Genomic DNA, 26,718 nt, shown 5'->3' on the forward strand with positions numbered 1-26,718 from the left:
TTTGATGAACTCAGGAGGTTTCAGAGGAGAAGAATATAATATGTGACTGGAGATTGTTCTCGTGATATTTTGGTGAAGAATGTGGCTGCTTTTTGCTCTTATCCTAAAATTCTAGCCTGAGGCTAAAGTGAAGAGATTTGGATTAATTCCATTGGCAGAGGAAATTTCAAAACTGTAAGACCCAATCATGACAAGCTTAATAGAGGCCAGAGTCTTAGTAGTTTACCCTAATTACCTGGTTCCAAGAAAGATCACAAACTGAGACCATCCAGGCACCACCCAGGAACAGACCATCCAAAGGAAATTCCTATTGTTCCCACCATTGTAGACAGGATCACCTGCCTGCACACACCCATCACTTTTCACTAGGACACCCCTAGACAAGTGCCAGCCAATCAATGATCCTGAACCTTAGAAATCCCTCACCCTTCCTTTCTTGTAAAAACCAAACCCCAGCCAGGTGGTGGTGGCACATGCCTTTAATCCTAGCACTCAGGAGGCAGAGGCAGGTGGATCTCTGTGAGTTTGAGGCCATCCTGGTCTACAAGAGTTAGTTCTAGGACAGGCACCAAAGCTACAGAGAAACTTCATCTTGGAAAAACAAAACAAAACAAAAAGAAAAAAAATAAAAACCAAACCCCAACTGATCTTGGGGCTCTCTGATCAGCTAATATGTTGGACACACAGAGAGTTCAAATTTGCAAATTTGTATAAGAATAAAGGCCTTTTTTTTTATATACAGTACTTCATTTCCTAGTTGGTTTTGGAGGGACTCTGTGATCTGGGCATAGCAAAAACAGACTAGTATAGATTCTATTGTGTGATTATTAATGCTAACTCCAATGAAGATTTCTAATGAAAAGAAGAAAACTGAGCAAGTAAAAATAAAAAAAAATGTACAATTTGAGGAGAAAGGGAAGTGGAATGGAGCTAAGACCTGTATTCAAGGAGATGAACAGATTAAGAAATGGAGTAAAGGGAGTGGTGACCTCAGGGCAAAATCCCACCCAGCTAAATTTCCAACTTTTGCAAAGGAATTAAAGAAAAGTTTAGGCAAAGCGGTGATGGCACAGGCTTTTAATCCCAGCATTGGGAGGGGAGAGGCTGTCATATCTCTGAGTGTGAGACCAGCCTGGTCTACAGAGTGAGTTTCAGGACATCCAAGCTTAGGAAGTGAAGGAAACTATCAAAAATAGAAAGATGATGAAGATGTTATTGAACAAAGGGTTCATGTTTCAGTCCCAGTAAGCAGCAGAACTTGGCAGCTTTAGCCATGTGGTTCTGGAGTTAAGGACAGAAGAAAGGAAAGCAGCTGAGGCCAGGTGTGTGTTAGGGGTGTCACTGAATGGAGGCTTAGGGAGGCCACTGTGTGAAGTTGTGAAGGTGAAGCCTGGATTGCTTTGAAGACCCTAAAATGTTAGAAATGCCAGAGCCCTCGGATACCTGCCAAGGAGAACTGTTAACAGCCCAAGAGAGAGAAGTGTGCTGCAGTCAACAAAGCTGGAAGGAGCTGGAGTTCTGAAGAGCAGTTTGACACAAGACATGGAGATGCAGAGTTTGGAGTTTGCTCCAGCTGATTTTTGGTCTTGTTTTGGTTCAGTATTTCCTCACTATGCTCCCTTCCCTACGTGTTGGAATGGTAATATATATCCTGTGCTATTATATGTTGGAAGTATGTGATCTGTTTTTGATTTTGATTTTTACAGGCGATTACAGTTAAGAGATTGCATGAATCTCAGAAGAGACTTTGAACTTTATGTTAAATATTTTCTCTTTTGGCCAGCAAACCTTTCTGCTGACACAAATAATCCCAATCAGATCGAATCAGACCAAATTAAAAAATGCCCATGTTTAATAGATGATTTTACTCCCAGGTAGCTCCAGGAAAACATGGAGAGAAGAAGAGAGAGAAGGGGAGACCACGTGAAACCCAGAGACCACATGTTCATTCTCTGAGGGGCAGTTTAAATAGCCTGTGGGAGCAGTCTTGACCTTCCCTAAAGAGGGGTTACTGTTTGGTGGGCTTTTTGAAGGTAGAGTTTGGATTGAGGCAACTCCATGGGGAGGGAGCTTATTCCAGGAACTGGCGTGAAGCCCTCAGCCAAACAATCCAGACTTTCTGTATAAAGGGGTGCCAGTGAATTGAGGTGAAGCCCCTCAGCCAAATATTTTAGACTCCTTGGATAAAGGGGTGCCGGCTTAAGTCTGGCTACTTCCTGTGGACATGGGGCAAAGTGGGAGAGGGGAGAGCTGGGAATTGGTGGACTATTCAGGCCTCTAGCCCTAAGTCTGGGGTCCCCCAGGGATCTCACTGGGTCCTCCAAATGTTATAGAATTTGTGACTTCTGGGAAAAGACCATAAACTCAATTTAATTATAATTAAAGATTTATTGATTTACTGTTAGCAGGATAAACAGTCTCTGAGCCAAAATTGAGATTGCCATGAGAAAGGGGGTGAGGGAAGGATTTTTAAAGGTGAAAGCCAGAAGAGATCTTCAAAATCTACTCAAGCAAACAAAAATTGATCTTTTCTGTCAAGTTAAGTGCTTAAGGCAACTCAAAACAATCTTTTGTTATCTGTGTAAGCAAGTAGTCATATCATAACAAGTAATCATTTTTGGGTGCTGGTCACTGAGTCAGGGTTACTTGGAATGTATCTTATAGGGACTGGAGTCAGAGACCAATGGCTACTGGGTATCAAGATGGATGTCTGTTATAAAATGGAGTTTCTTTAAGTTGTGACAAGGCAGCCAAAGTAGTCAACTGAGGAGCAAGGCTGAAGTGTTCTATGTAGAATAGTGAAGGTACAATGGTCTTTTCATCATTGTCATCATCATCATCGTCATCATCAATATCATCATAATTATTATTATTTTGAAGACAGGGTTTCTCTGTATAGCTCTAGCTGTCCTGGAACTCACTCTAGAGACCAGCTGGCCTTGAACTCAAAGATCTGCTGGCCTCTGCCTCCCTAGTGCTGGGATTAAAGGTGTGTGCTGCCATGCCTATCTTTTTTTTTTTAAAAAATATTTATTTATTTATTATGTATACAATACTCTGTCTGTGTGTATGCCTGAAGGCCAGAAGAGGGTACCAGACCCCATTACAGATGGTTGTGAGCCACCATGTGGTTGCTGGGAATTGAACTCAGGACCTTTGGAAGAGCAGACAATGCTCTTAACCTCTGAACCATCACTCCAGCCCCCTCTTTTTTATTATTTAGTGTGGGAAGATTTATTGTCTGTTTCTGCCTATTTCCACTTCCACCCTTCTTGAATCAAATAGGGCTTGTGAATGGAGCTACCTAGGAAAGCTCCCATTGCAGGTGCTGGTCTCCTCAAGTTCCTGTCAATATTGTATTCTTACTCAGCCCCATGTAAATTAGCATAAGGAAATTAGCATGATAAAGTTTAAGATATAGGGGACTTCCTGTCAGATTCCCTTTACAAATATATCATTTCCAAATGATTGGGGTACTCTAAAAATAGCTTTTTGAGGAATAAATTATCTATTTAACTTTTTGTTTATGTTCTTATCTATCATGTGTAATGCAGACATCAGAGGACAGACAACCTTCCAGAGTTGGTTCTTTCTCTCTACCATGTGGGTCCCAGTGATCAAACTCAGGTCAGGCTTTGTGGCAAGTGCCTTTATTCCCTGAGCACTCTTATGGGTCTTGTAAACCTATTTAAAATTTCTTTGTTGGTACCCACATATCATGTAGGTTTACTAGTGTGAGACCTATAATAAAGTCAATCTTATTATAATTGTATTTGGGTATTACTGTGGGGCCTAAGAGTCTGTGCTTATTGGTCTTCTTGATCTTGTTTGCAGCAACTCCAAGCATAGACAAACTCTGTGTTCCTTCTGGGCCCCAACTCTGGGACAAAGCTTTCACCACCCAGCCCAGACTGTGAAGAAGGACTGGCATGCTTCATGAGACTTTGATCTTTAAACAAATCATGTCCAGGCTGCCCTTTGAGTACAATTTCTCCAGTATCTATTTCTGCTTTGTGGATTCCCATCTGCCACCTTTTTCACAGCAAAGAGCTCCTACACTCTCAGAGTTGAGCATATGGCCTTGACTTATCGTATCGGTGATAACTTGAGGGGAAATGAGTAAAGGGAATTCTTCAGAGATCTGAGTTTCCTTCTGTTCCTGGGCAGTTAGTTAATGATCTGCCAGTAATCCCTACTCTTGTGGAGATCAGGACTATGTTCCATCATGTGCCTAAAGGCTCAGGCCAGAGGGCATGTTGTACACAGGGGAACTTATCTCTGACCTCCTTTGCTTCCTCTTTAAACCCTAACAGTTTGTGGTTTTGTATCTTCCCAGTTCTCAGTCTCTGCGTCGTTATATTTCTCCATTTCTAGTCTTGGGGGTAAATGAGAATGTCTTCCATTAGGGATAAAGAAACCTTGGAGTTTACACAACAAAATTTCACAGAAAGCTGCTGCCCCCACGCCTGTTCATTGCATTTCCTTCTCCTCTCCAGCCATTTCTCAACTTCCAGAGTAGCATAGTGTGGTGTCATCTGATAATCCAATATGTTTGGAGGGTTTCCTCAGGGCTGAACCTCCACACTCTGGCGGACGTATTGCCCACTTATGTCTTTTATAGAGCTGGTTAAAACTCCTGATGTGAGGGGGGCCAGTGATCTGGAAATCTAGCCTCTCCTCCATCTCCATTGACTGATTTTTCTTTGAGTGTGTATATGTGTATTCCTGTGTGAGTTTATGTGCACCACATTTGTGCAGGTGCCTACAGGGTCCAGAAGAGACCATGAGACCCCCTGGAAATGGAGCTACAGGCAGTTGTGATTCACCGTGTAGGTGCTGGGAGCTGAACTCGGTCCTCTGAAAGAGCCGCTAGCACTCTTACTGCTGCGCCATCTCTTCAGCCCAGATGTAGATGATGCCTAAAAAATTTAAAACCCTTTCATTTATTTGGCAGCATTTTACCTAGGAAGAACAAGAAACCTTCCAGGGAAGGGAGCAGAGAGCACAGCTAGTCAGTGGGCATCCCTGGTGCACAGTAACTAGACCAGGAAGGACGGGAAAGGAAGCCCCAAATGGCAGGACTGGAGCAGATAACTGACAATAAAGAGGTTGTGAGTTGGCTGTTGATATTTCCTCCCCTGCCACCTGGAAAGGGAGTTGCCACCAGGCTCTCTTATGGGTATGACTTAGGCCAGGTTCTGGGGATATAGAGACAAATCAAATATAGTCTCTACAGGGTTGACCAGATGGCTGAGTGGGTAAAGATGCTCATTGTGCAAACCTAATGGCCTGATTGTGATGTCCAGGATGTCTGTAAATGTGAAAAGAGAAAACCAAAGTTGTTCTCTGACTTCCACATGTGCTCTGTGGCATGTAGCCTTCCCCTTTGATAAAGTCTTCCTTAAAAATGTAGTTTCTGCAAATTTTTAGTCTAACAAAGGAAATATGTAACAAATAAATGAGTTGAGGTTTTCAAAACATGTGGCATTGTTCTGGGTATATATGCCAGTTGCACTGGTGATAGGTAGTATTTATTATTCACAAACTATCTCCTAAGCATTTGCACAATGATTAACTTCTTGACTTTTGACACAATCTACCTTAAGTATAGACTGCTATGGTTCCTGCTTCATATAGAGAACCCGAGGAGCAGAGATGTACAGAACCTGGTTGAGGGCTCCCAGCAGCTGGGACTCAGGAACAGAAATCCAGTCCAGATGGTCAGACTCTGTGACCTGTGCGTGTCACCAATGTGGCTGCAAGTAAGTCATGCAAAGGGTGGAGTGGTGCCATTTCTGCCCCGCCTGTCTGCACTTTGGACTAGGATGTCTGTAAAGGCCCTGGTCGAAGGGGACTGCAGTGACGCCTTCCACTCCATCTGTCCCAGGTGACTTGCTGTCCTGGAGGCTTGCATAGCGTAGTACTTTTGTTTGTTAGGATGCCTGACTGTTTTATCAGCTTCTAGAGAGCAGGGACTTAGAACTGTCTGGAAAACTTCAAGTAGTTCTAAATGATGTTACATTTACTCATCGCTTGCTTCATCAGTCACTGATTCAGGCCAGGATTGTTTTCCTCATTTACTTTCTCTTTGTGTTCCCCTACACTATTTTAAAAAAATCAGGATAAAAAAAATTATATATTGATATGGATATGAGTGTACCCTGTGTGTGCTCAGTGCCTACGGAGTTCAGGATTGGGTGTTAGATCCCTTAGAACTGGGTTACAGACAATTTTGAGCCTCTTTGTGGTTTGGGCAACTGAATCCAGGTCCTCTTTAAGAGCAGCAAGTGCTTTTCTTTTTTCAGATAGGAGCTCACTAGCTGGCATGGAACTCACTCCATAGACCAGGCTGGGCTTTAACTCACAGAGACCACCTCTCCTCTCCCCTCCCTTCTTTTCCCTCCCCTCCCCTCTCCTTTCTCCCTCCTTCCCTTCTTCCTTCCTTTCTTTCCCTGCCTCCCTCTCTCCCTCACTTCCTTCGTCTCTCCCTCCCTCCATTTTTCTTTATTATTTCTTATTTTCTTTATTGAGACAGGATCTCTCCTTGAACTCGGAACTTGCCTGTTCCCCTAGACTGACTTATCAGTGAGACCTGCAATTTGCCTGTCTCTACCTCTGTTGTGGGAGCTGCGGGCTGCGTTCCTGCCACCCAGCTCCCAGCCACCTAGCTAGCTTATGCTCCGAAATAACAACACACAAACTATTGTTTTAAACACTGCTTGGCCCATTCGCTCTAGCCCTTACTGGCTAATTCTCATATCCTGATCAACCCATCTCTAATAATCTGTGTAGCACCAGTCTTACTGGGAAAGATTCAGCATGTCCGACCTGGCGGCTTGCTTCATTGTATCTGCCCTGGAGAGCAGAAGCATGGCATCTGTCTCTGAGAGGAGCTGCCCTGCATCTGAGCTCACTTCCTCTTCCTCCCAGCATTCTGTTTTGTTTACTCCACCCACCTATGTTCTAACCTACGAGGGCCAAGTAGTTTCTTTATTAATTAACCAATGACCTTCCTCCATCATTTCCCCTTTTTCTGTTTAAACAAAAGGGAAAGGCATTCACTTTAACATAGCAAAATTACATATAACAAAACAGTTATCAAGCAAGAATTACTGTTACAATGATATCTTTTATCATAACAAAGGAAAACAGCTATAACTATCTATCTATTCTTCAACTCCATCAAAGACTCCAGAAGGATATAATATTACCTAAGTAAATGAGAAGTAAGCAACTTACAAAACTCTAGAAATCACAGAGACATCTCGCTGCCTGGACAGTCACCCAAAGTTACTCTGTACCGTTGGGGCATCCATCTACGGCCTACAGGTCCATAGTATCCAGAGACGTTTCCATGAAGCAGGAAATTTCAAAGGCAGTCAGTCACTATCTGCTGTGTCCTGCAGAATGTCTCACAGACTCTTTCATGAATCAGGAATCCCGAAAGATCATCTCACCTTTAGGTAAGTTCAGTAGTCCTCTCTCTGCGGGTTCTCTGTGTCCAGTTTATGCAATAGTCCAAGCAAGAGCAGTTTCTTGACCAAATGGCTATCAAACTCCATAAGGTGCCTCTTCGATGTCCATCTTCTTCTTGAAGTAGATTGGTGCTGCCAGGAGCAGACGTGTCTCATTGTCATGAAAAGTCCCAAGTTATCAAAACATTAAATGTCATATTCTGTAGTCTTTGAAAGATATGAAGAATGTTTATCTAAAATATATCTATGTACATCTAGAAAATCTAACTAACATGACTACAAACTTGACTATTATTAATGATTATCCATTAACAACCAATATATCCTAATTAGTCTAATTATAAATGACAAACTTAGAATACTATTGATCTATATAATTCTCAATACCTATCTAACTTAAAGACTAAGACAATAAACGACTGTGAAACAAATGAGGACAGTGACCTCCAAATATAAACAATGTACAAATATACATTGCAGTATGGTAAATATATATCAATACACAACAATATATAAGCTCTTAATCAGAGATAGAAATGTACACTGCAATATGGTAAATATATACAATATATATCAATACAATATATGTTAATACATAAAAAATGTTTTAAACAGAGGTAGAAACATGCATGCATACAATAGTCAATATAATTTCACTTTGTATCAATATATAAGAATCAATACCAATATGTTTGTCTCAAAACAATAACTCACAAGTACCAACAAGTACCAATCTATTATCCCATCATCCCATTATCCCTCTTTTTCTTCAAGTGATCCCTGAGCTTATAAAATTCCTCCCCCAACCCTCAACCATATACCAATTATAATCAACCCCTAAATGATGTCCCTAAACCCAAGGGCAAACTTTACTGGGAGAGGGGACGTCATCCTCTAGAGTTACTTCCAGCTGTCATGGGGGCGACGTTCTTTCTGGGGGATCCTGTGAAAGTAAAATGATGGTTAAATTTCAAGATCAATGTCTTTTAAAATTGCAAATAGTCTCTGAGTATTTTGTTCAGGTCTGGCCAGAATGTTGTATAAGATGTGCACCATTTCAGCTAACCAAGTTGGAACTGTCTTGTGCAGCTGGTACCCCAAACAGGTCTTGTAGTAGCGCTATCAGTATCATGACGTCATATCAACCAGGTGGAGTTGTTGTTGTGGGGCCCCATCTTCTTCCTGGAAACTTCAAATGTCACTTCAGGAAAAACTCATTGTTCATAGTGAAAAACTTAAACATTAATCATATAGACATATATATATTCAATGAAAGGCATGATAGATATATTTAATGAAAAGTATGATAGATATGAAGAAAAGCAAAGATGTTTTCTAACTCATATTTCTTTCTGTCCCATATCATGGCTCTTGACATGAGACAGAAACTCCAGAAACTCTGGGTTTTTCTCTTACCAACAGGCTTGGAATTGGAGAGGGACTGAGCCAGAGTCCAACTTCAAAACCAGCTCTATAAATTTAGAAATATGGTTTAATATATTTTACTTACACAACCTATTCAGTTTTCTTGGTAGTTCCTATTGGGCAGGTATTTTTCCATCTGTCAGTATCCAAACATCCAGGGTCCCTTGAATTTTTCAAAGATGAGTGTTTTCCTGTGGAGATAAGAACAGAACCATGCCCCCATTCTATATGTTTTTCTTACCACCTGTATGAATATCATCATTGTGGATGAGTTGTCATTTCTTCTTTCCAAGAGGTTTCTCCTCTTCAAATCGAACCTTTATTAATTTTGATGGTATCCACAATTTTTCTTCTCCTGTGGAAATAAGAGCAAAACCCCTTCCCCAATGTAGCATATCTCCTGGCTTCCATTGAGAGGTCAGCACATTTTTGAAATAAATCGGTTGATTTAGTTCAGCAGACTTTTCCATTATCCAATGTCTTTCTGCTGCTGTCGTTCCTTTCTCATTAGCGTTAAGAAAATTCAAGGTTAATAAAGCATTATGTAATCTATTTCTGGGGGTATTTTCTGTCCCTTTGTGTTTGTTCAGCATGTCCTTTATAGTACGATTTGATCTTTCTATAACTGCCTGACCTGTAGGATTATTTGGTATACCTGTAATATGTTTTATATTATAATAATCAAAAAAGCATTTCATTTTCTTAGATACATATGCTGGACCGTTATTTGTCTTTATTTGTGCAGGTATACCCATGATGGCCATAACTTCCAATAAATGTGTGATTACTGAATCAGCTTTTCCTGAGCTCAGGGCAGTAGCCCATTGAAAACCTGAATACGTGTCTATGGTGTGGTGTACATATTTTAATTTACCAAATTCCATAAAGTGGAACACATCCATCTGCCAGATTTCATTTCTCTTAGTACCCTTTGGGTTACTCCCTGCAGGCAACGGTGTTTGATTATAGAAAGAACAAGTAGGACATCTTTTTATAATGTCCTTAGCTTGTTGCCATGTAATGGAAAATTCTTTCTTTAGGCCTTTACTATTGACATGATGCTTCTTATGAAATTCTGAGGCCTGCAATACGCTTCCAATCAATAATTGATCAATCTCAGCGTTGCCTTGTGCTAGAGGACCAGGCAGACCTGTGTGGGACCGGATGTGTGCTATGTACATCGGACAAAGCCTGTTCCTGATTATGTCTTGTACCTGGATAAACAATGAAGTCAACTCTGTGTCATCTGGTATAAATTCAGCAGTTTCAATATGCATACCTCTCCAGCAGAGTTATCACAGTCACTGATGTCCAGCTTTTGACATGAGAACGAACTTGGCTCCCCGTGCTCACATGGCAAGTGGAACTCACTCACTGAGCTATCACCAAGCTCATCTTACTGTGTTTGTTGCGGTGATTGGGGCCAAACTAAGTCTTGGGCTTGCTAAGTGAATGCCTTGCCCCCAGGATGCCTTTCAATCTCTTACAACTTTAGTTTTTCAGGGTTAGTTTAAATGCTTGCTGCTAACAGTGTTTTGATCTTCCTTACAGGAAATATTTGTCAGATTTTTTCACAGGGTGACAGAAAAGGAGTCCTCTTGCCTTCCTTCTTCTCTTTCTGCTAAGTGTTTGTACGGTGTGTGTGTGTGTGTGTGTGTGTGTGTGTAGGTGAACTCATCTGTGTGTGCATGTGTGGAGGCCAAAGATTGGCCCAGGTGTCTTTCTACACCTTAAAATGTTTTTAAAGGTTTATTTTTATTTGTATGTACATGTGTGTTTTCCCTGTATGTCTGCATGTGTATCACGTGCATGCCTGGTGCTTGCAGAGGTCAGAAGAGGGCATCATTATCCCTGAAACTGGAGAGATAGATGGTTATGAGCTACCATATGGGGGCTGGGAGTCAAACCTGGTCCTCTGCTAAGTAATAAGTGCTTTCAGCATGGAACCATCTGTCATGTGTAACTCACCACGGGTGTATAGATTCACATGGGTCTGTGAAATGAAGACGAGAACTAACTTAGCCTCTGTGGCTGCAGGAGGCTCAGTCTCAGTGAACTGAAGCACTTTCCCTTGCCTCTCAGCATCTTTATTTTTTCCTATCTTTACACTTTAGCTAGTAGATTTCCATATATCAAAACAAACTGAATGAGGTTTCTGAACATACAATGCCAGGTGCAAATTGGTTTTCCAGGTTTCCTCTAAACCAAGTTTTGCATGTGAGTTGTATCCATGGGAAAATCGCAGACAAGATTCACAGAGGGCAACAAAAGATAACACAAATGATGGATTAAGGACTGAGTGAAGACTCTGGAGTCAGGCCAGGTATAGCATCTCTCCAGCTCCTCCACCTTACACACAGGGTTTTTCAGTGGACCCAGAGGTCAGTCACTGTTTTAGTCAGATTGTCTGACCAGTGGGACCCTTGGATCTGCCTGTCTCTGCCTTCTTCCCTCCCTCCTGCCTGGGTTACAGGTGCATGGGATCTGAACTCAGGACCTAATGCTTGCATGGCAGGCAGGCACTTTACAGACTGAGCTGTCTCCCTCACAACTGAAAGTCATTAACCTAAGAAATCCTATGTTTGAGAATATGTTTAATTGTATTTGAATATTGCACAACGTATCAAAACATCATATGGTACTCCATTATTCTGTACAGTTTTATGTCTGTGTATCAATTAAAAATAAATTTTATTTAAGAGAGGCCATGAGTTTGAGAGTGAACTGCGGGGGATTATTTGATTACATTTTGATTTTTAAAAATTGCAAATATTTACATAAAATATTTAATAAAGAAAAACAAAAGTAATAAAAGTAAGCAAAACAATTTGCCAACACTTTGGTTTTGTATCTCCTGAGCTATGATGAGACTATGCTCACCTGTTAGGGTTGGGTTGTACTCAGTGGTAGAGCACTAACCTATCACGTGTGCAGTCTTGTGTCCCAGCTCTAGTACTGTGAGTGTAACACGCACTCGTGTGTACACAGACTCTCTGCTTAAGTCTACAGGTTATTTTTGTTTGTTTGTTTTTTGAGACAGCGTCTTGCCATGTAGCTCAGACTGGCTTGGTTTTCACTATGTAGGTCAAGATGGCTTGATACTTTTGGTAATCCTCCTGCATCAGCTTCTCAAATACTGGGATCACAAATGAATACTCCTACACCAAGCTGTGTACATCCTCAGTTGTTTGACTTCTTTGCCCGATTTTTCAGATCAGGACCCTGGAGAGCTCCCTCAGAGCAGGGCTGTGCACGAGGTGCTGCACAGAATCCTCAGCTGGCCCCTCTGCCCAAAACTAGAATGTTGTTCAGATCCCACCTCATGCCATGGTTACATTAACTTGTGGTGATCAGGATTTAAGAAGATGTATTTGTGGGTATAAATCAGCTGATTTTGTTTAATATAGAAGAGATGGCCTCTGTGGATATAATCTACTGACATAAGCCCTCCTTTGCTTAAATGGAGGTGATCATAGGCCAAGCAAGCAAGACCTTGGATGGGTCTCTACCTGTCAGGCAAAGCCAACTCAGTCTCTGAACTGGTGAACTAACAAGTATTTAAGCATCTACACAGGGTAGATACTACGGACACTATGTAGCTCAGTGGGTAGATGGTCAGCCTGGCATACCAGAGACCCTGAGTTCGATCCCCAGGACTATCTCAAATAAGGCAGAGGAGGTACACAGACCTGTAATCTTAGCTCTTCCAGAGATGGTAGCTGGATGTTAAGGAATCAGGCACACTTGGTCTTTAAATAATAAAAGGAAACTTTGATGTAAATATGATAATTTATTACATAGCAGTAGAATGTGAGTATTGGTGTTTGTATCTGATAGATTGAATTAGATAGATATTTTGTCATTAAAAACTGAGACAAGGGCTGAAAAGATGGCTTAGCCATTAAGTGTACAGGTACAAACTGCTCTCCCAGAGGGCTCCAGTTTGGTTTCAAGGACCCATATGAAGTAGCTCATAGCAGCATGTAACTCCAGTTCCAGGGGATGTGAGATTTCTGATCTCTGAAGGCTCCTACACTTACATGCACATATTCCCCACCCCTACCCAGCACATATATACATAATAAAATTGAGATAAAGGACCATCAAGTCTGATGACCTGAGTGGACCCCTGGAGCTCTCGTGGTGAAAGGAGTTCCAAGTCTCACAGCTGTTCTCTGGCCTCCACATTAATGGGATGACAATGTCTCCCTCCATTATAAATATGTGCATAGAAAAATAAGATAAAATTCAAATCTGTTGATGTGTACTTTTGTCTCGGTGCTGTGACTTTGTTTCTGAGGTGCTGGCCTCAGTCTCCAATGCTTCATCATGTCAATCCTGCATCCTCTCTTGGGGCTACTCTCCAGTCTATGCGTTTCTTTTGTTTGTTTTGTTTTGTTTTCTGTTAAGGGCCTTGCTATGTAACTTAAGCTGGTCCCAAACTTTTGGGCTCAAGCCATCCTGCTGTATTGCATTAGCCTCCTCACTAACCACCATGACAGCTTACACCCCAAGTTTTTGGTAACTGTGTAATTGACACCTGAATTATGGTGTGTGATTTGACTCCCAAATCTCTTTAAACACCTTGCAATATATCTCACCATCAAGTGTCAGTTCTTTTTAAAAGTAATAAAAAATTTTATGTGTATGGGTGTTTTGTCTGCATGTTTTCTTGTGCAGTGCACCACTATGTGCCTTGGTGCCCAAGGAAGCTAGAAGAATCTTGCTTCCCTAACAGGAATTACAGATGGCTGTGAGACACCATGTGGGTGCAGGGAATGGAACATGAGTTCTTTGGAAGAACAACCAGAACCATTAACATGCGCTCTCTTGTCAGCCCCCCCCCCAAGTGTGAATTCTTAGCACTATAAATTAGAATTACATACTCTTGGCAATTTGAATGTCATCATGTGCTCTTTGTTTGTGTGGCTTGCTGTGCATGGGGACAATAAGGTTAAATTTTATCTTAAAAGACTTATTTTAAGTGTGTGTGTGTGTATGCAATACATGTGTGCACACATACACAGAGGCCAGAAGAAGTGTTTCATTCTCTGGTACTGGAGTCACAAGTGGTTGTGAGCCACCCCCACATGTGTTGGGAAACTCTTTGCTAGAGCAGCAAGTATTCTTAATTCTGGAGCCATATCACCACTTCTGCATCTTCTATTTCTTGAGATGGGGTTCTCCTCTGTTTAGGATGACTTAGACATTCTGGGCTCAAGTGCTGAGGTGTGTGCCTCAGTACTCAGCACGATTCATAATTTCATTTTACACAGTTATCTCTTAACAGTAGCTGAGTATTTTATCCTGTGGACACATGATGATCTGTTCAGTTTCACTATTGATGGAGTTTTAAAATTATTGGTTGTTATGAATTATGATGCTATGAACATTCATGTACAACTCATTGTGTGCCTGTTTATGTGTATTTTGATAAATAACTTGTGATCCAGGGAGATTCCTGGGTTGTAGAAGTGTGGGTTTGACTTTATGAGAACTTATCAAACTTTCCTCCAGAGTGCTTGTACCAGTGTGCACTCCTAGCGCCACGAGTGTGCTAGTCATTCCCATGCTCACAGCCCTGGTACTGTCAGTCTTTTAAAAGGTAGCTATTTGTCAGCCATGTCTTCCTGAGGACCTTTCTGTTTGCACCTTGCAGAAATAGCTCACTACATGCCCGTCACACTGAATTCTCTCTCAGCCTCTAATGTCTCTGTCTTCTCTGTGCTTCAGGTCACTGTTTCCTGACATGTAGGATGTGGGAATCACAAGGGAGTTTTCCAGAACACCCAAGCCCAAGTCCCATGAACATAGTGTCTCTTCTTCCCCAGGATGGAATATAGGTTCATGCAAATTGAGAAATTCCCTCAATGATGTACAGCCCTAACTAAAAGCCATTGCCCAGCTTCTACTTACTCCAGCAGGGGCCTCTTGACCACTGTCACAGTTTCTCTTCCCATTGCTGTGCTAAGACAGAAAAGCGACTTTGGTGTTTATTCAGGCTCACACTTGAGGGGTACAGTCCATCATGGTGGAAGCTAAGGTGGCAGGAACTTGAATCACCAGGACATATCACATCCACATTCAGGGAGCAGAGAATAGAGAATGCATGATGTTACTCAGCTCCATCTCTCCCCACACACAGTGCAGGGCACACTGCACAGGGAATGGTCCCCTCACAAGTAATTTGATTTACCAATGTCAATTCCTGTAATGAGACAATCCTCACAGACACTCTCGTAGGTTAGCCTTCATAGATGATCTCACAGGTGTGCCTGGGGGCTTGTCTCCTAGGTGACTCTAGATTCTCTCAGTATGACAATTGACCCTGACCACCACAACTACCCATTAATGGCATTGGCAGATTTAACGTTACCAGTGTTTGCATTCCCTTGCAGACCAATTCAATTAGATGATGTGAATGGGGCCTGAGCATATCTAACTATTCCTCAGGGATTCCAAAATATATCCATATTTTCCCATTTTCCATTGGATTTCTCTGTACACACCCTCTGTGTTTTGGGGATCAGAGACAGAGCCTCACACTCCTGGGCAAGTGCTATGTTCCTGAACTGTGCCTCAGCCCTTATTTCTCTGTGTATGTGTGCTATTTGTCCCTTTCAAATTTTGTGTTATTTTCTATGTCTTTTGAATTAGGGATTTTTGTTTGCTAGAGAAAGGACCCCATCTGAGAAGATAGAGATTTTCTGTATCTTTCAGCAATACATAAGTTAGTCACCAAGAAAACATTGTCTACCACACAGTTGTGTCCTTCCTGAATCTGATATCCTCACTTGAATGCTCTAGTGTTTGATCTATGTGAAGTTGCTTGTGATGAAGGGTGACCACAATGAATGTAATGGAGAAATCGTGCTGCTTGGTGTCCATTTGTAGGCATAGCATCAGGACTAAGAATTTTATGCATACATATGGTAGAGGCGCCGGGATGTATCAGAGACACATCTAATGAGAATTGAGAATGGTGAAGAAATAAGAATATGCTTGACATATAACATATGTGTAGGTGAAAAAAATTTTAAAAAATACATTAAGGGGGTAAGGTCTTGTGCTCATGCCTTTAATCTTAGCACTTGGGAGGCAGAGGCAGGCAGATTTTTGTGAGTTTAAGGCCAGCCTGGTGTACATAGTGAGTTCCATATCAGCCAGAGCTACACAGGGAGACTCTGTTTCAAAAACAAACAAACACACACTCAAAATAAGTCTAAAACAAATCAATGTGCTGAGGGTGATGAGCTCTTTGAGTATTTATTAGGAGGCAGGCACCATGAGTTCCTGGAAGAGATAGGCTTGAGGTACACATGCCGGAGCCATCTGCAGATGCCTTTGGAGCTGAGCAAGGGGTGGGCACACGAAGTGTCTGAGGCCTAACTTGTGTCAAGATGCTGTGTGTTGGTGGTGGATGCAACAGGAATGAACCAAAAAGAAGAGTTGCTTGTGGTTGTAGATGGTGAGGGTCACATAGCCCTTTGGATCCAAGAAGTGGCAGTGGCTTCATGGTTCTTCCAGTGTCTTGGGTATGGAAATGGGATAGGGGAAGGGCCGGCCACACAAGCATTGTCATTGTTTGCCAGGGAGGAAAAGGAGATGCCAGGGTAGCGCTTGATGGAATTAGTACACGGATCTTATTCAGGTCAGAGGTTTAAGAGGACAGGCAGGAAATTAGTAACAAGAAAGGGACAGGAAGTGCTGGAGACAGTTCAGTGTGAGGCAACATGTGGAGCTTTCTGAGCTGAACACTGCATTGCTGCCTTTGAGCGGCTGGAGCCACTTGGCTTGGAGGAATTGTTTACTGTGATGGAAAGGACCAGAGAGGCTCTTTGTTCTTGTAATCCCTCCTCTCTTAGAGGACTGTAAACAGCTATTTCTGGGCAGCTCAGGGCTTGGCTTGTTGCTTGCACGTATACTTTGTTAATAGATGTGCAGTGCATTTAGCTAATTCCAAGACAACTACGTCAGAGAGCTACTGTACACTACTTAGCAGTAGGCTCACTCTGCCCCCATCCAGCAGTTGTCGTCTTCTACCTGTAAGGAAGACATTGTCTAGGTGGTACCAGGTAGGGATGAATCTCAGTGTAGAGCATTTGTCTAGCGCATGCAAGACTCTAGCATCCATCCTAAGCATGGCAAAAGCAGAAACAAACAAAATCAGAAAAACCCACAAAGTAGCATCAGTGATATAAGATATTTTATTATGAACATAGGGGATATTTACAAATACCTCTGATTTGGCGTTAGCCAGGCAATTTTAAATAACCCAGAATAGTACTACTGAAGGAAAATATACACAGAATTTCTTTGAGCTGGAAATCCCTGAGAGAAATAACTGCCTTGGAAGGCCCGTTAGGTACGGCATGAGAACAAACACTTATTATCCAATAAAACCCTTGATTAGCAGGCACAGGGTGGCAGTACGTCTTGAACAGAGGATCCCTGAGAGCACATTGGCCTTTCCTTCTCCTGTTGCTGGGATTCATGCCAGGTGGGAAAAGTAGGTTTCTGAGGCTGTTGAAAGCCCAGGGCTGGGAAAGAACCCCCTGCAAGTATCCACATTCCCAGGGGAGCAACAGTGCTGAGCTCTCTAGGATGTAAACAATGCCTTCAGCTTGAGTGACTGTGTTCCTTTAAGGCACAATTCATGAGGACCAGAGACACAGTAGCAGAGGCCAAGGATTCCTGAGAGTGCAGGGCAGTCAGGGAATGCACAAGCCACTGGGCCTGGTGGCCTGAGCTGTAATCTCAGCAGGAGGGAGATTGTAGAAACTGTTATTGTGATATTGAAGCTCGTTTAGGCCACATGCTCAAAAGAAGCCAAAGAAAGGGCAAACAATGCACAGGCAGAAACACTGCAGATGGGTAGTTGGATGCTGGTCCTGGATCTCCAGGAGTGGGGTGGGAATGAGGAAAGTCTGTTGTTAGTTGTTGAAATGGAGGACAGTTTTTGTTAGAGTTTAAAAGCAGAACAGCAAGACAGACAAGCTGGAAATCTCAGCATCAGCATGGAGAGGGGTTGGAGTGGAGGAGGAATGGCTGGCTTGTGAGTCAGGCAAGAGTTCTGCTGGCAGCTGCACAGGATGGGGGCAGGTGAGCTCCAGGGAGAGAGCAAGGAAGCCCAAAGTGTCAGAAAAATATTGTGTAGGCTCTGGCCAGTGCCCAGCAATAAAGGAGAAGACATGGAAAAAGGAAAAGTCAGGCTTTTCTGACAAATCCAGGTAAGTACGAGGCTTAGCTTGACACTAGGCAGTGTTTCCTCAAGTGAGTTGCCTTGTTATTCATTTATTTATTTTTGGTTTGGAACTCTTGATCAAAAGGGATTGAGAGGCCTTTTGATCCTGGCCAAGGGAGCCAGTGGTGCAGTGGCTTCTTGCCCCTAAGGCAGACCTATCAGCTCACACACTGAGTCAAGTCAGCAGTTACAAAAATTCAAATAGTGGGTTGTCTTACAGAGAAGAAAACTCCAGTACCTCCAAACGTGGCTTCTTTTGAAACAATCTCAATGCTGCACGTAGGGTATCTTTCTGTTCTGTTTTCAGATTCCAGGAGACTGTCAGTTCACCAGCCCTGCTTTTCTGGACTCCTTCCTGGTAGAGGCTTTGCACCTGCCCTTTGTGTTAGCAATGGCAGTGGATGCTGCCAAAGAGCTTTGGTAGCTGCTTTGAGTGGGTTTTCTGGAGAAAGGCTCAGAGGTGGGCTCAGGTGTAAATGCACAGCATACAGAGACCCTGATGCCTCAGCCGGGCAAGCATGACAGTTGTCGGCGTGGAGATTTCCTGAGACCTCTGGCTGAGCCTTGATCTTCCCGTGTACGATGGCTTCACATCGGGCTCTAAAGATGCAGGGATGCCCATTTCCAGCTTGTCCTTTGTTTTTTGGCATTAGCACTTAGGTGACGTCCAGGGTTATGGGAATCAAGTCAGACTGTGCTGGGACAGGGCTGGAGCTGGGGGGAATGACTGTGCTCTGAATAGCTCGAGTTAATACAAGCCATGGCCAGGGGAGTGGAGGTGGGCAGCTTTGATGCCCTTTTCTCAGCCAGGTTTCAATTCCAAGAAAGGTTGGGTTTCCCGTAGGCTCCAGAATACATTGTTCCTTCTTTTGATACTGAAGAGACTGCGCCTGGATCTGTGTGTGTGTTTGTGTGTGCGCATACACACATGTGTTTCCTCATCTCATGGTACAGAGATCTCCTAGTGAGGATGAGATTCTGGAAATGCATCATTGGTGTAGCCAGCATGACAGGCCATGATCACTTCTTTTTTACTTCTGAATAAACTGTGTCTGTGGCTCTTGGAGATGGGGAGGCTGAAGTTGGTGGTTTGGGTGTCTGGGCGTTGATCTTCAGGACGGTGTATGCCACGTCATTCACCTGAAAGTATGAGTGTTGGTCAGTGACGTCAGTCCTGCAGGTCAGAACCTCACCTTGCTGGTGATCCAGCACCACTGTGCTGTGGCCTCTGTGCCGGGTGAGCCATGGGAGAGGACACCCGTCACTCACTTTCTGACAGTCTGATGTGTGCTCACTAGAGGAGACAGGTTGAGGAACAGGGTGAGACAGGCGTGGGGACAGAGCCGGAATCAACAGAGACATCCACATGGGTCACAGAACAGAGAGCGAGGGTATGGACCATAATGACCGCCACTTTGTTGGGAAGTGACAGCAAAGTGTGTTTGCGGGGTGGGGGTAGTTGTGAAGTAACTTAGCTTGCCTGCTGCTTACGAGTGTGTTCAACCTGCGAGAGTTCACACTGTGAAAGTGTCCTTATGATTTAAAGCACTCTTCAGTCTATGCCTGTCTTGGTTGAAAGGCTGCAATGATAAAATTTTGGGAAAATTGTTATATAAAATAGAAACAGGGTCTTAGAACCACTAGAATGGAATCCATCCTTTTTATGGTCAGAGCAGGTTCAGATCGGAAGAGAAAGATGCGCTGTTGTCTCTGTGTGCACAGTGTTGTGCATGTGTCAACTCGTTTATTCCCTTGAGTCTCTTTTCTGAGGTGGGCAGAATGCCCATATCACAGGTGACAAGACTGAGGATCAAAACGTTCATGCTCCTTTTCAAGGGCCACAGAATACAAGGAATCGTGGTCAGGAATTAAGCACTGGGAGGGGATTTTTCCAAACACACACTCCTGTATTAGACTCATGGGGCTCATTAACCAGTCTTTATTTGCTGCAGCACTAAGGAATGCAGACCCAAGCTCAATTTCACAGTTATGTCTCCAAGAATACCTCATTCTCAGCCTGGTGTGGTGGCGCACATTGGTCATCCCAGTACATGAGAGGCTAAGGCAGGAGGATGGTCACGAGTTCAAGGCCAGCCTGGGTTACATAGTTCAAGGGTAGACAGGGCTGTTTGTTGAGACCCTCTCCCAACAAACAAGCACACAAACCGAAACAATACAGACAGCACACATTCTTCAGAGACATTTCCATGAGCAGTCAGTGAAAGTGGCAGTGCTTACCTCGTTAGGAGAGTTGTCAGAGGGGCCCAGATCTAGGGGAGCAAGAGAGAGTTGTCAGTGCACAGAAGTGCAAAGCTGACTGAAGGTTTCCTGACTTTTGGCAGGTGGCAGGGGTTGCCCAGGGAGGTGGCCATGGTCAGTTCAGGAATTAGTTTCCCTCAGAGGCTGCTCAGACCCACTGTGTTAGTATCAGAGGAGGAGCAGGATGGAGCCTTCTGTTTGCCCAGTTCACAGGATGCCCAGAGGTGATTCTCAGCAGCATGCGCCAGTGGCAAGGGGAACATAGAGGCCACAGCACCCAGATATTCCATAAGACCAAGAAAGTCTCCCCAAGGGAGATGTCTACGTCTATAATCGAGGCAGGAAGGAAGGCATCATGAGACCCCTGGAAACGTGACTTCTTTAGGCCTGCCTAGTCTGGTGGAATGAGCTTCTCAGGGCTCTCTCAGGCAACTCCTCTGTAGTTAGGAAGGGTATGATTTATGGGATCCTCAGTGCAGGGAAGTGCAGATCCCTTCTGCAAACATGCAGAAAGGAAGGTGTGGTCTCTGAGCCCAGGATCCCCTGGCAGAGCAGGATATGTGGCAGAAAGCCAGTTCTCCTTCTGTGAGTGGCTTTACTTACTGTGGTTGGAGGCTGAGGGTTTGTGCTCTGTGAGATCGCGCTGGTCAGTTCCCCTAAATAAATATCAGACACTGTGACCACTCTTCCCACACAAGGGGCCTTTGCTCCTGGAGTCGGGGAGGACGCTGTGGGCAGCTCATTCCTGGGCTCCTTGCTGTCACTGAAGCTCCATCACCCCATTCTTGGTGCTGCCTTCCCTCCTGAAGCCTCGTTCCTTAATCTAGGTATGAACCCTGCTAGTGCTGTCCTTTGTCTTTGCTGGACTCTGAATCTGCTCTACTTTGTCCCCTGGTGCTGCGACCACACCCAGGGCTGGTGCTTTACTGCTGAGCTGTATTCCTGGTGTGTAGCTCTCTTATCTTTGATGCCTTGCACCTGTCTTACGTAACACCTGCCCTGTTTGGTTTTCCAAGGATGGTTCTGTTTGTTTTACTACTCATTTCTTTCTTTCTTTCTTTCTTTCTTTCTTTCTTTCTTTCTTTCTTTCTTTCTTTCTTTCTTTCTTTCTTTCTTTCTTTCTTTCTTTCTTTCTTTCCTCCCCCCCTTCTTCCTTCCTTCTTTATTTCTGTTTTTTTTTGGGGGGGTGTTGAGTCATAGTTTCTCTGTGTAGCCCTGGTTATCCTGGAACTTGCTCTGTAGACCAGGCTGGTGTTGGAGTCACAGAGTTCCGCCTGCCTCTAATTCTAGCACTGGGATTAATGGTGTGCTCCACCACCACCTGGCTCTTTTCTACTCATTTTTTTTGACCAAGAGGACTTCAATGTTTCTGTTAACTCATCTTAGGGAACCTTCTCCCTATAACCCCCCCCCCCCCAGCCCCGCTGCTGCTGTGGTCAGCGGGACATGCCACCTGCATCTTCCTGCTGCTTCTTGGATTCCCTCACTCTCCTTTCTTCTTGGACCTTGGCTTCCTGTCTGAAGAATAAAGGTATAATTCAACCTGTTCTCTATCTATGTGGGAATGGACTCCAAGAAACAAGAGTACAGGGAGCAGGAAGACAGGGAGGCTGAACCCACAGGGTCAGTGCTGAGAAGCAGAGAGTTAGCAGAGAGGTAAAGAGATCCAGCTCAGAGGCAGAGGGAGAGAAGTTTTTGCCCACTCCCAAGCATAACAATAAGAGCTGGAGAACACAAAAGAGGAAAAACTGTCCTACCCGCCAGTCTTTCTGAAATAAAAAAAGTATGCCAGGGCTGCGATCAGAGTCACCCCAGCGACAGATCCAACGACGATGCCGGCAATTGCACCCCCTGAGAGGCCAGAACTCCCTTGTGTTGGGTCAGCTGTCAGGGAAGGAAAGACAAGAAGGAATGAAGTAAAATGTTTTCCAGTGATGTGTTCATCTCTTAGCATGAGATGAAATTATTTCCATTTAAAGGATTAGAAAACTGAGGCATAAAGTGGTTTGTAAAAAGTACTTGAATCTGTATGGTTGACCAGAGACAGACCTGGCTACCTGACTTCACAGCCAACACGAGTGGTAGGAATAATTGCAATTAACATTTATTTTGCTTTCTTTCTTTCTCTCTCTCTCTCTCTGATATTTTACCAAGTTATTGATTATTATATTAAGTCTTTAAAACCTACAATGAAGCAGGTGAAGGAGGTGATGTAAACTAGAACCCTAGGAGGCTGAGGCAGGAGGATTGTGAGTTTGAGGCATGTCTGGGTCATATAATAAGATCCTTGCCTCCCTAAAAGCTCCCCCAAGCTAGTGGTGGGAGGGAAATAAGGAATAGAATGAGCATGAACAAACAGACTAGAGTAACAGCAGAGAAAACTGATGCACCGAATGTTGGCTCTTCAAAAATGGTGAGCAATAATGCTAACCTTTTCCCACATTAACTTTGGAAAAAAGAGATGGCTATTTCTAAAATTTGAGACCTTACCATCCATTCTTAAGGATAACAAAAATTTCAAGAGAACTCAATAGTTATGAGCTAACTGTTGGGTGGCCCGAGATGCAGCAGACTAATTCCTGGAAACCCTGATGCTTTAGAGACAAAAAGAAACAAAATAGATTAGATGTATAACTAGTAAGATTGGATGAAAAACATTTGACAACATTTCACAGACTTAATGATAAAAACACTGACACTGGGTAGAAGTCCAGCTGAGTCTAACAAAGGCCACACACGGAAACCCACAGCCAGCATCATATTCCGTGGGGACACTGGCAGCTTTCCCTCTGAGATCAGGAAGCACACAGGATGCTGCTGTGACCACTTCTGTTCAAGAGACTCTTAGGACACATACCACACAGAACAATCAGGCTAGACAATGAAATAAAAGGTGCCTGATTATAAGGTAGTAAAATATACATCTGAGAAGACACGAGCTTGTTTGTAGAAAATCCTTCTATGGAAGTTCTACGGAAACTCTCAGAACTAAATGAGCAAAACTAGCAAAACTGTTGGACAACAAAGTGAATGTGCCCAGATGAGCTGTATCTCTGTATACTAATATTGACTGTGAACAGTTAGATTTCCTTTTTTCCTGTCAGTAGTGGAGCTTGAACCTAGGGCCTCATGCGTGCTAGGTGAGTGTTCAGTTACTGAGCAAGAGCCCCAGTCTTAACATTGGACAACTGGAAAGGAAATCAAGAAAGAATTTTATTTATGAGCTCACCAAAAAGGATAAAATACTTAGAATTAACTCCACCAAAGATATAAAAGATTACACCCAGAAAACTACCAAATAAGAGAGATGAAAGAAGACAAGAAATGAAAGCCAGTGGGGTTGATCAGTGGGAAAATGTCATCTCATTATTGCTATTTGCAGTGCTGGAGATCGAAACCCGGGCCTTACATGTGGTGAACGATGCTTTATTGAACTATAGTAAAAGCTATGCCTTTTAATTTTGATCTTGAAACAGGACGTCACTAAATTAATCAGGCAGGCCTTGAATTGGCTATGTTAGGTACTCTTAGAACTTTGGTACCCTTGCCTCTCAGCTTCATGAGTGGCTGTAATTACAGGCATGACCAGGTTGCCTAAAAGACTTTTTTTTTTTTAAAAAAAAGATAAATAATAATGTTACTGAAAGTAATTTATAAGTTCTATGCACATCAGATCAAAACCCCAGTATAGAAAGAAAAAAATCCATTCTAGCTGTCCTGGAACTCACTATCTAGACCAGGCTGACCTCAAGCTCTCAGAGAGCTACCTGTCTGCTCCTAAAGTTGGTGTTAGAGGTGAGTGCCTTAAAAGTATCTTAACAAAGAAGAATTAAATTTCAGGATCTTTAGTGATTTCATAATATTAGTATAAAGCTAAAATAATCAAAATAAAGGCAGACATACAGATCAGTGAAGTAGAATTGGAAAGCCCGGAACTGCTCATGCACACTGGCCAATGATTAGATTTAAGATTAGTTGTTACTATGAATGTGTTTATGGGGCACAGTTTTTGCACATATATTATAATGTGTTGTCAGTCCTGAGCAGGTGGCACATCCATCACTTCATTTGCCATTTTCACGTTTGTTAAGGACATTCGTCTCTGCTGGCTCCTTTGAATTGGTCAGTGCCACACAGGGTTGTCCTGCTGAGTTACAGGACTTGGAAGGTGTTCTCACTGTCCAACTGTACCTCTGTGACCAGATGAGTTTTGATCAGGCTGCTAAGATTGTCTAATGATGGAAGAATGATCTTTTAAACAAGAGATGTTGGGGAAATGGGATATCCAGGCAAAAGAATGAAGTTAAGCCTTCAGCTAACATCATATAAAAGTCAACTTTAAATGGGTCAAGGACCTAAAATGGATCAGAGCTGAAACCCATCAGACTTTCAGGAGACAGGGTGAAAGTGTCTTGAAGCTGAACTTGTCCTAGTTTCTTTGTTATGTTGCCAGATGCATAGGCAGCAACAAAATAGAAAAATTGGATTTTAGCACAATTGAAAATGTGCATCAGATGATGTTATCAGTCATGTGACCCAGCAGGTCTTTGTGGCATTTTTCACAATGATCAAGGACACTAAATGTCTATCTGTGGATGAGTAAGTAAAGAGAATGTGATGACTATTCGCGTGTCTGTGCTGTTAAACCTTTTAAAAGAAGGTGGTTCTGTCAATGTGGTTATGTGAAAGATCCTAGAGTACATGATGCTGAGTGAGATAACCCCAGAAAGAAAGACAAATGATCTCTTTCAGGAGAATCTCACAATCTCTGTGGAAGAAGAGAGAAGAATGAAGGTTACCAGGGACTGAGTGGCAGCAGCAGGGAATGGGGAGTTGCTGGGTGAAAGGATTCAGACAGACCAGAAGGTTAAGTTTTGAGAGATATGACACAGCAGGTAGATTATAGTCTACTATAATGGATTGTGAAGAAATGAACAATAAATTTCAATTGTCTTAGCATAAAAGGATAAGGGAAGTTACAGATGTGTTAAATAATTTGAATTAATCCTTCCAAATTGTATCTAGATATTGTTTCTATTAAATGTATTCCATTATGACATCAATTTAAAAACCATTAGTAACAGTAAACAAAGAACTACACCAGGAATGAAAAGTCCACTTCAGAAAGGCAGACAATATTTGTAAATAAACCATCTGACAAGAGGCCAATGTTCAGAGTCTGTAAGAAACTCCAAACAGCAAACAAACAAACAAAAGCAAACAACCCAGCTGAAATACAGAGGACAAGAGTAGGAAGGTATGGACTTGATAGAAAGTGTGCACATGACCAAGAAGCACAGGGAAAAAGGCTCCACTTCACTTCTCAGTCACTGACCAAAGGAAATCAAAGTCACAATAAAGCACTACCCATATCTCTTAGGATGCATACCATTAAAATCACAGACAGGAAGCAAGAGCTTTGGAATATATAAAGAAATTAGAGCTCTGGGGCATCACTCAATGGGAGGCTTAAATGTAACCATGAGACACAGCACTGTGGCTCCTCAAAAGAGTAGAGAATAGCATTCAACTCAGTAACTGAATCCATGATTGTAGGGTGGGATAGATTACAAGAAGTTTTGGAAATGGACAATGACGGTGTTTACACAGCAGTATGAATATACCTTCTGCCGTTGAGATGTACTTTTCAGAACTCTACAGTGGCAGATCTAAAAATTAAAGATAATTTCTATGTATGGGTATTTTGTCTTGTATGTCTCTGCACCACATGCACTCTTGGTATCTGAGGAGGACAATAGAGGATATGAATTTCTTGGAACTGTAGTAACACGCGAGATTAAAACATGCGTCCCTTACCAAGCTGACTGTATTTGAATCTTGAGCTATGTTTTTCTTCTCGTGACTTTTACACATTTTGGACACTGCTGATAAAGAATTTGCCCCTCCCCTAACACTATGGGGTCAGAAGGGAGGGGAGGTCACTCACCTATTATGTCCAGCTGGATGGGGTCACTCCTCCTGGAACTGACTGGATTGAAGACCTCACACTGATACTCCCCAGAATCCTGCCTCTTGACAGGGTCTATGCTGAGGGTGCTGTTGTTCAGGGACAGTTTCATTCTATCTGTGAGCTTCAGACTCTGGCCATTGAAGAACCAATGGATGGAGATCCTGGTGCCATTTGAGGAGCAGTTCAGGAACACAGAGTCAAGTTCTTTGACTGTGGTGTTGGTGACTTGGATGGAGGGTGTAGTCACTGGCTCTGTGGATAAACAGTGGAGGGGACAGTTGAGAGCCATTTACCCTCAGAGATCTCAGCCACCTCACAGGGCCCACAGAATGACATGGCCCTCT

At 43.0% G+C, this 26,718-nt stretch overlaps 1 protein-coding gene across 1 annotated transcript in view; it reads right to left on the reverse strand.

The window, feature by feature from the left end:
* Positions 1-17,106: 17,106 nt before the first annotated feature.
* LOC130864559 (carcinoembryonic antigen-related cell adhesion molecule 1-like) overlaps positions 17,107-26,718 on the reverse strand; it is a 139,210-nt gene continuing 129,598 nt past the window's right edge. Inside the window, exons 5-9 of the mRNA XM_057755158.1 lie at positions 26,351-26,626; positions 22,161-22,287; positions 21,007-21,059; positions 20,383-20,414; positions 17,107-19,284 (exon numbers count right to left, since the gene is read on the reverse strand). Of these exons, the coding sequence (XP_057611141.1) occupies positions 19,165-19,284; positions 20,383-20,414; positions 21,007-21,059; positions 22,161-22,287; positions 26,351-26,626 (608 nt within the window). The 3' untranslated portion in view covers positions 17,107-19,164. The remainder of the gene's footprint in view (positions 19,285-20,382; positions 20,415-21,006; positions 21,060-22,160; positions 22,288-26,350; positions 26,627-26,718) is intronic.

This window comes from Chionomys nivalis, chromosome 2 (genome assembly GCF_950005125.1).
Source record: "Chionomys nivalis chromosome 2, mChiNiv1.1, whole genome shotgun sequence".
In the NCBI taxonomy this organism is placed as follows: Eukaryota; Metazoa; Chordata; class Mammalia; order Rodentia; family Cricetidae; genus Chionomys; species Chionomys nivalis.